Source organism: Aptenodytes patagonicus, chromosome 5 (genome assembly GCF_965638725.1).
Source record: "Aptenodytes patagonicus chromosome 5, bAptPat1.pri.cur, whole genome shotgun sequence".
Taxonomy (NCBI): Eukaryota; Metazoa; Chordata; class Aves; order Sphenisciformes; family Spheniscidae; genus Aptenodytes; species Aptenodytes patagonicus.
The window spans coordinates 33737863-33753902 of NC_134953.1; the positions used below are offsets into that span (position 1 = coordinate 33737863).

A 16040-nucleotide genomic window follows, 5' to 3' on the forward strand; every position below is an offset into this window, starting at 1 on the left:
TACTGGAATAGAGAGTTCAGTTTAGCCTGCATTTCAAAATTATGCTGAAGAATTGGGAAGGGCCCCAAGAAAAGCTAAAAATGAACTAAAGTCTGAAAAGCACTTGTCAATTCTAAGACCTCTTAAAAATCTCATTTTATCAACAACAAAGGGTTATGGAAAAGATTTAATCACGTTATACAAACAGCTATATGGAAGAAGACATTTAATCTTGGGTTCTTTAATAGAGCCTAATAGGACCTTTGTCTTTTTTTAAGATGACCTAAGCATTAACGCAACACAAACTATTATAACTAAGTACGAGTTCACTCTCTTCAAGGTCAATGGGAATTTTGACAGGCTTCAGTGGAAGCAGAATCAGCATCAACTTTCACGGGGCTATGACAAGTGAAACTCACTTCACACTGAGAACAGATGCTGGAGGTACATCGTATTGTTTCAAAAGTACGTATACAGAATTCAGATTTGCGGTGGCATCACTTGGAAATTCATTTGTGTCCCACTGCCTGCAATATATTAGGAATTGATCATAATTTTTCACAAGAAATATTACTGCATTAAAAATTCGAAATAACTCTCCTAACTTTAGAATGGATGGCTCTTAGTCCAATGTGTCAGTGGAATACCTGGATTTTGAAATATCAAAGAAAAAAAATTTAAAAATCAAGTCAACAAAATCTACTTCAGTATGCCAAAGTTACTCAGAGACAGCCAGATACAAAGCAGAAAGAACATTCCAGCATAAGAATTAATATTTCAGACGGTAAAGTAAATTTTATTCCAGAAACGAAGAAAAATGGTGTGCAAAACTCCTTTCCTATAACGTCAACATAAATTAATCCACTGTTACTAAGAAAAGAATTAATACTTTTAAAATTAGGAAGTGTTGAGACATTGAAAAAAAATTAAATGAGATTTTGTTGTGAAGTCTAATTTTCAAAATTGTTTTATGCCTTTAAAATTTAAAAAGTTTAAAAAGTATTATGCTTCCCATCCTTGCGATTCATGCATTATATTTTAGGTGTGATTTCCCCACTTCATCTTTACTCTCTTATACATGACCTGTGTACAGAACCACAATCTGTTGGATACAAAAATGTCTTTCAATCTCTTGAATTCTTTCACCTGAGAATATCTGTACAACACACTATTCCCTACCTTCCCAAAGACCTATCTCACTTTTTAGCTGAGGCTGTTCTCTAGACAGGCCTGACAGTTACTACCCAAACTGTCATTATAATTTTCCGTTTGAGAAACTAATCTTTGCAGTAGATTTTTCTACTGGCATATTGGATACCAGAATCTGACCCTACCTCTGTACTATCAAGCATCAAAGTACAAGTGGAAGGATACAGTTTAATACTTACAATTTTAACATCTGCATTTTATAAATAACTGAAAAATGGATGGAATTTTGTACTTCCTTCTCTACCTGGGCAATATCCATTAGCTTGTGATATACCTATAAAATAATAATTTAATTATTAATTGACTAAATAAACAAACAAAGGACAGACACTCAACGGGGCTAAAATAAAGCAGGTGTGTTGACTGTAGGCTTTTTCATGGACTTTAAGGGCAGTGAGGCTACTACAATAATCTATGTTGTTCTGCATAGATACCACAAAGATCACCTAGTAGAGCTATACTAATCTTCACATGGTGAGGATCAGAAGTATTAGCAGAAATCTTAATGTGGAACTAACATCTGAGTTAGAATTCTAATTAATGCATTTTTAATAACACCTTTTGATAGTACTCATTCTGAAATCATCTCATCCAGCTATGAGAAACGAGCCCTATTCAAATTTATCTGTAACTATAAATTATATATAACAAAAAATATTATGAAGAAATGACAATAAACTGTAGTTACTTCAATTTAACTGTGGAGTTACACATTAAACGTGCACATCCTTCTGACTCTCTCACACTGACTGCCCGTAGCAATCAATACTGATTACTTAAGCTGTACTGGAACAATAAGTTTTGCAGGACTTAATTATGCTGTTACTAAAGCACTCAATAGTGTGGATCATACTTCTGTAGCCCTGCTGAGACACATAGCCCAAGTACAATTTTAGAACTACTTTATTCTTCTGTTTAAGGCCACTGTCAAATAGCTTTGCTCAACACTGCCTCTAAAAAATACAAAAGTCATTTCAACCTTGCCTAAATGTTATTGTTTCATTAATATCGCACCTCTGGAAGGTTGTACGTTGGTTCTCTTAATTCAAATGTTAGAGAACTTTATATTATAAACGTATGGTCTTGAAATGCAGTGATTGAGAGTGGACAGAAAAAGACAATAGTGTAACAGAATGAAAGAAAATATGACTGTATGCAACAAGTTCCAAGTTTTATTTGCCTATTTCTGCTTTTGCCACATTAGCCTTCACCCTCTTATTTCCCAGATTAAGGGCACGCAAGAAGTGTGAACTGTTGTCATATGCTCCGATTCCTAGAACTATTTATAGTGTTCAAGCTGGGTCATTTAAGTATTTATCAGCATGAGAAAAGTCAATAGATGCTAAATATGCTCAATGGCATAAGGCAGGTTAAGTTGCACCCACTACACCTTCAGTGTTAATAGTAATTATTCCCAAACAGAAGTTTTAGGGTTAGCAACAGTTATCCCGATGATACTATGTTGTATTAAAATAACACAGAGCAGTAGGGCGCTCTTTAGATTATAGTATCAAAAATATACAAATTGTAAAAATCTCTGCATATCTACTATATCATTTGGTAGCTCACAAAATTTAAATGAAGGAAACAACATATTTAACAATTATAGCTATGATCTTATGAAATGTAGAGAAAGCTCCTGTCTTACTGGGAGTTTAAAATATTTTACAACATTACCATTAGAGAAAATATTTGAGAGTATTTATCTGGAACGTTGTCCTTAATAAAGACTGCTGCAGTAGATGAAAACTCTTTTGCTTCTTTCAGTTTTGAAGCATCAAGGAAGCACTCAAGTAAATTTCTGCAGATCAAATAAATATTTGTATTAAATATTTATTAACGCTTTCTGAAATAATTCTTATTTATATTTTTTCAAGAGACTCTTTATATTCAAGGTACCACCCCTAAAAGCAGTACAAGCGATTGGTGCTATAAAGCATTGACTCAACACAAAAGAGATCCTCTAACTTCTGCATCTTTGTTTCTTCTGGATATACACAGCCGTTAACATACATTTATTGCAGATCACAAAAATAATCTTGGAAAAGGAGATTTTTGTGAAAACTTTTCTCAGCAGGACACCTGGAATTAAAATGATTAATTATTTAACGTTGTATGAGAAAAACATTTCTGTGAGATGTATTCTAAGATTCTCCCTTACCTACTGGAAAGGCTAGTATTTCAAAGCCATCTAGCAAAAGAAAACTATTCATGTTGGGAACTGCAACATATCTACTGGATTTTCAATACTTTATCTGATTTAACTGAAAAAGAATCCGTGATTCCATGAAATTAATTAAAACAACAACAACAACAATAATAATTATTATTCTTATTCAAAAAATAAATACAAATGTAAGAAAAAATAAATGCTACCATTAGTTTCACAACACAAACACATTGTGTGCACTTGTTAGTTCTCATCAATACCTCAGCAAAAGTATGTTTGGTATTAAAAAAACTATGCATGCATGGTATACTAGATAACCTTTAGCACACCCTTTGGAATGTTTTGTTACTTACTTTTTTTATTTCCCTCCAGTTTCAGCTTATAAAGAAAATGCTGCATAGCAATAAACCATCAGTCATAGACCAAAGAAATAGAAAAGTTCACAAAAAGAACAGAAAAAACTGTGGCAGAAGTGTAACAGGAACTGGAAATGGTCTGTAGAATAGCAGACCAAAACATCTCTGAGAAAAGGTTGTCTGACCTTGAAAAATTACATGGACACTCCATTTTGCACATAAAACTGTTTCTCTCAGTAGAGATATCTCAAGGTTTATGCTCCAGCTTTACTCAGGAAATGTAAGAATGGTAATACATTGATATTGATACACCATTTATTACCAATTATTATCAAATTATTATCAAATAATTGGTAATAATGCAAATGTGTATAATAGTACTGATAGTGCACTTGGTTGATTGTGGGTTTTCTTTTGACTTCCATTTTAATCTTGCTTCAGAAAAAAACCATTCAGTTCAGTTCTAAAAGTAGAATTACCAACAACAAATTAATTTACTAGCAGAATCAGGTATTATAAAAATATGTATCTTCTAACTTTCTGTATTCCTTATAATCTTTAAATTAGAAGATGAGAGCTGAGACTTGATGCCGCCTTTGCCTCAGTCTTCACCAGAAAGGTCTCCCAGGCCTTCTGCCTGGTGAAAGCATTCAAAAAAATTCAGTAAAGCAGATCTACCGAAAAGAACCTGGGGGTCCTGGTGGCCAGCCAACTGAACACCAGCCAGCAGTGTGCTCTGGAACCAAAGGTGGCCAACAGCATCCTGGGCTGTATTAACAGGAGCACAGACAGTAGATCGTGGAGGCATGTGCCTACAGGGAGGCAGGTCACTGAGAAGATGGACCCAGGCTCTTTACTAAGGTACATGGCAGGAAGACAAGTGACAATGGGTGCACATTGAAACAAGAGAGGTTTGGAGTGGTAATAAAGAAAAACTTTCTCCCCATAAGGACAGTCAAGCAGAGTTGCTGCAGCTCAGAGAGGTTGTGCAGTCTCCATCTTTGACTGCTTCCAGACCTGCCTGGATAAAGTCCTAAGCCTGACCCCACAGCTGACCCAGCTTTGAGCAGGAGGTTGGATTACCCATCTCATGAGGTCCCTTCCCACCTGAATTGCCTTGCAATCCTAAAGTATGTGCTATATCTCTAGACATCATCTCTCAGGATTATTCCAGATGTCAGCTGTCAGGTTTAGTTTTTTGAAGCAATATAGTACCTATGTAATGAACTTGTCTTCAACTTTTGGAATAGCTTGTGAAAATAGATACCTTTACCCTTGGTTCAGTTCCACTGTGTATTCTAAGTATTAAAGCTTCCCATTAACAGTAATTTTCTGCTCAACCGACATTATTTCTCTTGTGATTTATTTTTACTGAGGTTTTTGGATATTATTTGCTGTTTCTTTCACTGAAATTAAATACTGAAGATGCAATAAATCTGTCTGCATGTTGACTAGGTTGCTTTCTAACATTACTTTTCCTTAGTGACCATAGACTTATGAATATCTGTGCTGGTTTTGGCTGGGGTAGAGTTAATTTTCTTCATAGTAGCTAGTATGGGGCTACGTTTTGGATTTGTGCTGAAAACAGTGTTGGTAACACAGAGATGTTTTCGTTACTGCTGAGCAGTGCTTACACACAGTCAAGGCCTTTTCTGCTTCTCACACCACCCCACCAGCGAGTAGGCTGGGGGTGCACAAGAAGCTGGGAAGGGACACAGCTGGGACAGCTGACCCCAACTGACCAAAGGGATATTCCACGCCATATGATGTCATGCTCAGCAATAAAACTAGAGGTGAAGGTTGACAGGGGGGCTGCTGCTCAGGGACTGGTTGGGCATTGGTTGGTTGGTGGTGAGCAATTGTTTTCATTTGCATCGCTTGTCTTCCTTGGGTTTTATTTCTCTCTGTTATTTTCCTTTTCATTACAATTTTTTATTGTTATTACTACTACTATTATTTTATTTCAATTATTAAACCATTCTTATCTCAACCCATGTGTTTTCTCACTTTTACCCTTCCAATTCTCTTCCCCCATCCTGCTGGGGGCGGGGGGAGTAAGCAAGCGGCTGTGTGGTGCTTAGTTGCCAGCTGGGGTTAAACCATGACAGCCCACTTGTGCTGCTCAATCCAGAAACATCTGTTCTCACTAGCAAAGACTTGAAATTATCTAACAGGTATCTCTTTCTCTTAAAATTTGTATTTCAGTAAAATATGAACTGCAATCAGAGATTGCAAATCAGATACTATCACCTCAGATGCTTTAAATTTTGTTCTTTACATTTATTTTAGAGAAACTTAACATACAAAACAGAAATAGTGTGGCCAGTAGGACTAGGGAAGCGGTCGTCCCCCTGTACTCAGCACTGGTGAGGCTGCACCTCAAATACTGTGTTCAGTTTTGGGCTCCTCACTACAGGAAAGACATTGAGGTGCTGGAGTGTGTCCAGAAAAGGGCAACGAAGCTGGTGAAGGGTCTAGAGCACAAGTCTTATGAGGAGCGGCTGAGGGAACTGGGGTTGTTTAGCCTGGAGAAAAGGAGGCTGAGGGGAGACCTCATTGCTCTCTACAACTACCTGAAAGGAGGTTGTAGCGAGGTGGGTGTCGGTCTCTTCTCCCAAGCAACAAGTAATAGGACAAGAGGAAATGGCCTCAAGTTGTACCACGGGAGGTTTAAATTGGATATTAGGAAAAAATTCTTCACCAAAAGGGTTGTCAAGCATTGGAACAGGCTGCACAGGGAAGTGGTTGAGTCACCATCCCTGGAGGTATTGAAAAGATGTGTAGATGTGGTGCTTAGGGACATGGTTTAGTGGTGGACTTGGCAGTGTTAGGTTAACGGTTGGACTTGATGATCTTAAAGGTCTTTTCCAACCTAAATGATTCTATGATTCTAAAACCAAGTGAAACTCTGCCAAAAGGTCTAACTCTGAATATCAGATCTGTAAACCTACAACTATATTTAAACAAAAGTAACATTAGGACCTTATTTTTGCCTGAATTCGTAACAATAAAATTTCTTCTTGTTAGTGAACAGCTGTCAGAGACATCGAGCAGATTATATTAGCATATGCCTTATACATCTTATTTACCATTGATCTAAATTTCCACAGCACAGCTTCACATCTAATCTAAATCAAGGAATTAATCATTTAAGCCTTCCAGTTAGATTAATTAAAATGACACAATAATCTGGGCACACACATAATTTATACAATTATACCCTCAAAAGAAGCCAGTATCAGCCTTAAATATATGTAGCCACTCCATAAAAAAAAGACACACTGCTCTCAACAAATATCAACTATATTGTACCAAGATGTTTGAGCAGGAGCGTTGGACTAGGTGATCTTGAGAGGTCCCTTCCAACCTCAACTGTTCTGTGAAGATGGCAGAACCAGGGGCCTTTCACTGAGAAGATGTACGCTTTGTTATAACCCAGGACTGTTAACTCAAGCAATTTAGTCAACCTCCATTGTCAAAGGCTCTCACATTCTAAAGAATTAAAGAAAAACTAATCTTTTAACTAGGATCCCATATTCCTAGGAAAATAGTTTCCAAGACTATTTTGCTAAAACCCTCTACTCTGTCTGAAGAAAACTCCTTCGCACATATTTTTTCTTAGCAGGAGGGACCACGTTTAAACACAATAATATTTAAATTCTACCATCTGAACAACCCACTGATGATGTCTGAAAAATAAGTGTGCAGCTGTCATCATATATACACCGTTCAACATGCAATGGGAAGTCAGATTAAGACCACTCATACATAGCTCAAACGAACAGGGATATTTTCAATAGATACACTGATAATTATTTAAGCATATTGCATAATACGTTAACATGTACCTTTCTGCTATTCTCATTATGGAAAAATGTATTTAAAGGCAATATACCAAAAAGTATTAATTTATTCAGTCGCTTAAAACCCAGCAGCTATAGCAGAAAGTAACAACATACATGTCTATTTAAAAACTCTGTATTTGTACCTATCTTTTAAAATTACATTTAATCACGTTGCATTTTTCATTTACTTATACAAGCAATAAGGACTTTCAGTCATGCTTAATAAGAACATCCTTGAAATGGGGAAAATAACTACAACGTACTTCTTCAGCCACAAATTGTCTTCAGTGAAATAGCAATTGCTAAAGATTCTTACTAGAATTAGTTATTTAATTCCATGTAAATTACACTATACACACATCTGAACAGTATGTATGCAGAAAACCCTACATATTTCCCAAATAAAACATGAAATTAGTTGACAAATTTCAGTTATGACAGACATAAATATGGCAGGTATTTTTATCCAACCCTAGATTACTAATCTCTTCCCTAAAAATTATTAGACTTTTAATTCTAAATTTTTTGCATAATACTTAAAGATATTCTGTGAATTCACCTTGTTGGGAGGTTTAACTCTCAAATAACAATCTGTCCTGGTTTCGGCAGGGATAGAGTTAATTTCCTTCCTAGTAGGTGGTACAGTGCTGTGTTTTGGATTTAGGATGAGAACAAAGTTGATAACGCACCCATGTTTTAGTTGTTGCTAGGTAATGCTTACACTAGCCGAGGACTTTTTAGTTTTCCATGCTCTACCGACTGAGAAGGCTGGAGGTGCACAAGAAGCTGGGAGGGGGCACAGCCAAACTGGCCAAAGGGACATTCCATACCATGGGACGTCATGCTCAGTACATAAACTGGGGAAAGCTGGCCGGGGGGGGCCGCTGCTCGGGGACTGGCTGGGCATCGGTCGGCGGGTGGTGAGCAATTGTACTGTGCATCACTTGCTTTGTGTATTATTATTATTATTATCATATTATTATTATCATTTTATTTCAATTATTAAACTGTTTTTATCTCAACCCACGAGTTTTTCTCACTTGTGCTCTTCCAGTTCTCTCCCCCATCCCACCGGGGGGCCAGGGGGGAGTGAGCAAGCGGCTGCGTGGTGCTTAATTGCCGACTGAGGTTAAACCGCAACACAATCTATTTCCCTTCGTTAATTCCCAGAAAGAAAACCTGTTGGTTTAAATCTTAATAGCCTTGTTTATGCAAGTTATTCTCCTTTTTGTAACTTTTGGGCTCTTATTTTCCATAAGACTGGTTAAAAGAAGACCTATTTAATTTATGCTTTGAAATATTAGGCCAAGCAGTATATCCAAATTAGCAGGGACAGCCTCTAATTTAATACTGAAGAAAACTGGATATAACACTAATTAGAAAGGAAAAAGCTTGATCTAAACTAATTACATTGATAAGAACCATACAGTACCAAATTGTACACTAAAGCATGTGACTGACATATAAAAACCCCATCACTACTGATGACAACTCATCTCGGTATTCTTAATTGTTGTATTTGCAATACAAATACGTATTTTGCTCACTGATTTTTCATAAAGTTTCATTTCAACACACAGTTATGGGTTAACAAGAGGAAAAAAATAGTAAGAAAGATAACAAGTCAATATACATAAAATCTTCATAATGAAGAAGGAGGAAATGAGAAGGTATCCTAAATACGTTCTCACAACCTTACCAGGCTGTTCCTTTCTCTTCAGGGATCAGAGGACAGAAGAGATCTTTGTTTATCTATTTAAAGGCTATGTTTCTTTACCTGAAGAAAATAGTTCTCTAAAGAAAAAGGGAGTTTGTCTTTCTCCTCACTTAAAAGGACTGCACATAAGCAATGACTCAAACACTACATCCAAAATGACTGTGATATTCAGATCGGACACAGGGCCTAACTGCCTCTGCCACTAAAATTTTAACCTCAAAGTAAGTATTAAAATGAAGCACCTTTTATGTGTACATTTATATATCTTTAAAAATTATGACTTAAGATTTCCACAATAAATGTATCTACAATGTTACCAATGAAATATACATTATTAAAGACTACCTCAGGTGGCAGCCACATGTACAAGAGGACTACAGAATGCCCATATGAAAAAATACAATTGAACTTACATCATGAGTTCTGCTCTCCATTCATTGTCTTGCTCTTCAGTTTGGTTTAACGCTTTAACAATCTGAGAAAGGCTGGGAATAAGACAATAGCGGAATCCAGGCTTAAGATATGGCCTCACAAGTTGCCAATAAAGAACTGAGGCATTATATATCAAAAAATAGTATCTGAAAAACAATAATCAAGCATTTAGTATTTCATGGACTTAGATAAACATAAAATTACAGACAGAGTATTTTAAGACACTTCTAGGAAGCAAAAATTGGAACTTTTCCTATGTGTTTAGATAAGAACCAATCCTGACTAAGAACTGGGAACAGAAGTACAGCACAAGAAGAATACGGTAACTTGCAACTACACTCTACCCAGTAATTAACCACTTAAAATAAGCTAACATGGTGCTCTCTTTCTACAGAGCATAAATATAAAAGAGGAAGAAACGCTCAGAGTACCTACCAGCCTTAAACAGGCTGATTCATCCCATCTCTTTAAGACTGTTCAGTATTCTTATATTGTTGCAGAACTCACAGCAGTTACAGAAGTGCAGTAACAAAATGGAAGGAAAATCCACAAAAGCAAAAAAACCCCAAACAACACAACTCCAGTCTACCTAGTGAAAATCTGAGACAAACAACTATGAAAACCTAACTCAGTAACATTTCCTGAGATTTAAAGAGTTAATCCTATCAGTAGGGCCCACCTTCGATCATGGGTGGCAAAATCTATTGCCTTCATGAAAAACAGCACAAACTTTTCAAACTCTTCCTAGAACAGAACAAAAAAATTGTTAATGCAATTTGAATATGGCTTTCATAAATCAGTACATTATTTTCCTATTTCAGTATGTTCACGTCTCATAATTTTTATTTTCAGACCAATCTCAAATAAAACACGCTGCCATAGTAAGTTGCTGCCATAGACACAGAATAACTAAAAATCAGTAGCATTGACTATTACTATGTTTTCCTGATTTCAAATTTTAAGACTATATTTTCACCATAGTCTTTCATTTAAGACTATTTCTTTTATTTCTTCCAAACTTTAATTATCAGGACTGAAATTTTTCAAAACTGCAAAGCTGCATACTTTTTAAGCTTTCAGCAAAGAAGGCTCAGAAACATCCAAGAGCAAAGCCAGGAAAAAAAAAAAATTGGTTTGTCCCATTAAAAAACTTGAGGTATTATTTTCTTCAGAAAAGCTCCAACAAGAATTTGTCAGCTGAATGGTGTGTCAGGCATGCTCTTTTTATCATTAAAGCAGCTGGGAAGCAGCTTTTCAGAGGAGGACCCAGGGGTCCTGGTGGACACCAAGTTGAACACAAGCCAGCAGCATGCCCTTGCCGCAAAGGTGGCTAACGGTGTCCTGGGCTGCCTTAGGAGGAGTGTTGACAGCAGGTGGAGGGAGGTGATCCTTCCCCTCTACTCAGCACTGGTGAGGCCACACCTGGAGTACTGTACCCAGTTCTGGGCTCTCCAGTACGAGAGAGACATGGACACTGTGGAGAGGGTCCAACAAAGGGCCACAAAGATGATGAAGGGACTGAAGCACCTCTTGTATGAGGAAAGGCTGAGCGAGCTGGGACTGTTTAGCCTGGAGAAGGTGGCTCGGGGGGATCTCATTAGTATGTACAAATACCTGAAGGGAGGGTGTAAAGAAGATGGATGGGATCATAAAAACGGATTTTTGAAAGCCTAAGAGAAAGATGCAGTGGAAATGGCAAAGCAGAGGTGGAACTGGATGGGCAGGAAGGGGATGACACCAGAGGGCTCCCTATAGTGAGACAGAACAGAATAACTAAAAACTCCAAGAGAGTTGGGATTGATTTACTGGACTCTGGGACTGGCATAAGAAGGCTACTGAGCAATAAGTGGGAACTGCCTAGATAAAGAGAAAACCAGGATTAAGAGCCTGAGAGGTATAAGATACTAAAGCAGAGAAGTTGCACTTGGCCCTGAAGAACATAAGCATCTTAATCAGCTAACAAGGATTCCTTAGGATGGAAACCAAAATAAGGACAAATTTATCTTTTCTAAGTGAATGATGATTACTAGTCATACAGCATGAGACATTGTGCCACTCCTATCTTTATAAATGATCTAGGAACACAGCAGTGGAAAAACTTTACAACTGATACGAAGTGTAGCTTAAAAGCACATTACAACACACAGCACAAGGGAACCAAGTTAGGATTGCACATACTGGGGCGGTTCTTAACTTCTAAGAAGTCAGCAAGAGCCAAGAAGAAAACAGCAAAATTTGGCTGAGATTTAGAAAACATCACAGAATAGTTTGTTTAATTTAGAAACATAAAAGGCTAACTGGACATTAGAAAAGATTTTTCAAATGCATACAAAGTTTTAAAGGGACCACTGATCAGTCGTTCTGCACATGCGCTCAGAGAAGGCAGAGAAAGTACAGTTAACATGATAGGGAAAAGATTCTAGCTTGAAAGTTAATTCAAACACATTATTCAAAGAAACTACAGCAACATCCGCCAAGGAAATCTGTGAACACAAATAACACAAACACCTATTAAGGCCATTTTAGGGGGTCAGATATCATTGACAAAATTGTCAAAGCTGACTGATCACAGTATGAGGACAAGAGAAATAGTGAAGACTATTCTCCATTATGGATCCCACTCCATTTCAAATTCAGCAGGAGGTAAAAACTGCTCATCGTGTACACAGTACCACCGAATAGTAACACACAGAAGCTTTTAGAAGTGGAAGTATCCTGCTGAGTTGCTACCAGAAAGCTTCATCTCTCATTTCAAAAAGCCATATCCAAAGTACTACATGGAAAGGTTACTGGTGGAAGTGGTGGAAGCACATTGCCACAGAAGAGAAATTAACTGTACAACCTCTCTGAGGGCCCCTTTAGTCCTCCATTTCCCATGATTCTGTGAAATGCTTAGTGTGATCCTGAATAAAACTGGTAATTGTTTTACCAGTTACAGCTAAATTTGGTCTGAAAGTATCGTATTGATGTAAAAAGTGAAAAGGTTGACTTTAAAAGAATCAACCGTCTGAAAAATTCTGCAAACATTCTTTTTTTTTCCCCCCCAAAGTATCTGCAATATTAGTCTAATTCAGTTGGTAAGTTTTGTTTACTCCCAAACTCCCCATTAATATATTTTCCTTCGATTTTTCCCACAGTCCTAATTACCCTTGTGTATTTTAAATGACTGAAAGCAATACATAAAAACCTAGGAAGAAATACTCTTAAAAACTGGCTTAATACAATGCAACCTTCATAATTTCTCACCAAATTATCTGTAGAGAGTGGAGTGTGCAACTGGCCTTGGCACAAATATGCTCTGCCAAGAAATTGGTTCACAGGAAATCTTCCTTTAAAATACATCTGTAGACAGTCACTGCTCATTTCCAGATATCCCAGCTAAGGCCAAAAAAAGCATTTTAATATTTAAAAAATGCAACAAATACTTAATTAAGAATTGTTAGTTTTTAAAAATGCATGCCTACTCAAAGTGTAACACCTAGCTGCATACCAGTATGCAAACAATATTCCATAAAGCTGCATATCAGACCTGGTACAAACCCATTAAGATTTATTAAAATTTAAAGCTTGATTTTCGTCATTCCAAATGTATAGAAAAATAGCTCCTTTATTTAACAAAGCTCCTGAGTCATTCAGTCATAGAACCCCTTACAGTATACAAAAAATGTTTCCTTTTTTAATAGCCATTAACAGAATTGTTAACATAAAGGCAAAATTCTTAGTAGAATTTTTTTTTTAAAAGGACAGATGTTAGCCCGCAGGATTTTGTATGGATGTCAGTGCTGCACCTCAATTTTCAGATAACAGATAGAATTTGAGTGGCTTGCAACTTGGAAAAAAAAAATAATTGATTTATCAGAAACTCTGCTTGAAATCAAGTCACTTGTACCCATGGATTGAAAATTTAAAAATACTTCAAAATTAAGAACCTCTACCACTTTTTATAGAAGTCAGCTCAATTAGCAGCAATCTTTCATAATTAGAATGTCACCTTTTCTTCTTTTGCCCAGTAGGGACTGTTCAAAAACACATTTTCTTCAGTCATAACCAAATTGCTAACGTTAGTTTTCTGTAACACGAAAAAACAGGCATGGCAAACTATTTTATATTACTATGGCATACCTTGCATATTTTGGTCTAATTACAAACTTCACAAACCACAGTTTGCTGACTGATTACAAAGAAGTGATAATTTAGAGGCCGAGTTTTAACTGAAAATGCACATTTAAACAATTGCTCTCCAAAAACAGAAGAGTGTAATATTTTTCACAGGTACTTCTGGGAATATTTTTAAGTAGTAACTTTAACAACTGTAAATAAAATATGTCATATGAATGTTTTTATTCAATACAGATAAACTGCCTAAATTACAAACCTGAAATGCTTGTTCAGCACATAAAACATACAAGTCGGTGCTGAAGTTATCTGATGAGTCAAGTGCAGATTTTCCTTGACTGGCTGATTTGATCAACTCATAAGCATTCTTCAAAGCCTGAACATCTGAAAGAAAAAAGGAATACAGAATGTAACAGATAATTTATGCTTCAAGGTGGACTGACAAGACATGATTGCATTATATCAAATCAACTACACGGCATCCCATTTCTCCTTTACAGAGATAAATTATGAATGTTTAAGGAAAATAACGTCAAACAAATGTTGTTCAAAGTCAGCCACAGTTGTAAGATGAAGCATTAACAACTCTCTTGCAATTTAAAACCACTGATGTTAGCACAGAAGAAAGCAAACTACTTTGAAGGCCCGATTCACCATTTCCTGAACTCAACAGTACCCTTTCTGTTGACACAGAAATTCGAGATTCGCTCCTTAAAGCTTTTATATGAAGTAAACTTGACTGGAAGAAAACTAGATTAAATGAAGAACGCTATAGCAGTTACTTCTTTTCATGGCTAAGAAGCACGTTTAAAGCATTCAGAGAAAGAATACGTTTTCTATGTATTTAGAAACAAAACAGATTAAGATCAAGCAGTTTTCGTGTTCAAAGTGCGATTTTTATTTTACTTACTGTTAAAGACGGGCAAAACTTCGCAACCGGCTGACACCCTCTTACCTCGGCGGCTCTCAGCGGCGAGGAGCCGCTCCCTGACGGCCAGGTCCATGCCGCCCGCCGCCCGCCGCCGCCGAGCGCGGCTCGGCTCGGCTCGGCTCCCTCCCGCCGCGCCTCGCTCCGCGGGCGGGCCGCAGGCGCCACGGGCGAAGCTTCACCCCGGGAGACGTGGGGCAGCTCTACGAAGCGAGCGCGAGGCTTCGGGGAGGCGTTTTCCGAGGGGACCTTCCGACAGCTCCCCCGAACAACCGAGACAACTGGCTGCGGAAGGCGTCCGCCCGGAGACGCGAGGACGGGGCGGCCGCCGGCGGCCCCGCCGCCGCCCCGACCCCCTACCTGCCCCACCTCCCCGCTCCCGGCCTCCGACCCTCTTTCTCCGCGCCCTCCGCCGCCGCCCAGGGCTGCCGTTACCCCTCCGGGCGCTCCTGCCGGCGCGCGTATCCTAGCAGCGCTCCCACAACACGCCCGCCTGCCCCCCCACCCCACCCCCCCCCCCGCTCCCGGCCTCACTCGAGGGGACGAACGACCCCCGGCGGGATCCGCTCCCGCCGCCCCGCCCCGCGCGCGGCGGCCCCGGGCGCGGTGGCCACTGCCGAGGAGCCCGCGGCACCGCGCAGGAGAGCGAAGGCTGCCGCAGGAGGAGGAGCCGGAGCACGCCGTAGCAGGCCTGCTTCTGTCCCGTTAGGAAACAGCCGCGGCAACAGGCGTTACAAAAGCGCGAGGGAGTTGGAACGGCCTGCGCCCAAGTCTGATTCTGAAAGAAGGTAAAAACATCTTCCTCCGGGAAAGACTGCTACTACTTTTTAGCAGTGTTATTGCTGCGGCTTATGCCACGGCACAGATCTCTTACTCCCCCTAAAAATCAGTGCATTTAAGCATGTAAGGCACACTTCCATCATTAAGCATACACTGTATAAAAATCACTTCTCAGACAGACACAGGTTAACAAAGGCAATGATTGATAGCTTCCTGTAGATAAATGTATTGCCAAGAAATGCTATCTCCAGTAATTTTTGTCCCTGTCTCGCGAGCTTCTAACGTGAAACCTTTTGAAATAAAGCATACAGCACCAGTGACCGAAGCTTTGGGCTCAAGCAGAACAAAATGCCAAAGGACGTTTGGATCATATCTGCCAATGCAGAAAGAAGCCGTAGGCTAGGGCATGAACAATTACCTTTTGAGACTCATTTCACTGTATGTCACCAGGCACAATTTTATGATTAAAAAACCCCAAACCTTCAGAAAACAACAGTCCAGAAAAGAG

At 38.6% G+C, this 16040-nt stretch overlaps 1 protein-coding gene across 1 annotated transcript in view; it reads right to left on the bottom strand.

Annotated features, from left to right (window-relative positions):
* The window catches only part of CFAP46 (cilia and flagella associated protein 46), a gene marked incomplete at its 5' end in the record, with an annotated part of 91877 nt that overhangs the window by 74962 nt on the left and 875 nt on the right, over nucleotides 1–16040 (bottom strand). Inside the window, 7 exons of the mRNA XM_076338020.1 lie at nucleotides 399–506; nucleotides 1368–1462; nucleotides 2866–2989; nucleotides 9690–9854; nucleotides 10388–10452; nucleotides 12955–13086; nucleotides 14084–14208. Of these exons, the coding sequence (XP_076194135.1) occupies nucleotides 399–506; nucleotides 1368–1462; nucleotides 2866–2989; nucleotides 9690–9854; nucleotides 10388–10452; nucleotides 12955–13086; nucleotides 14084–14208 (814 nt within the window). The remainder of the gene's footprint in view (nucleotides 1–398; nucleotides 507–1367; nucleotides 1463–2865; nucleotides 2990–9689; nucleotides 9855–10387; nucleotides 10453–12954; nucleotides 13087–14083; nucleotides 14209–16040) is intronic.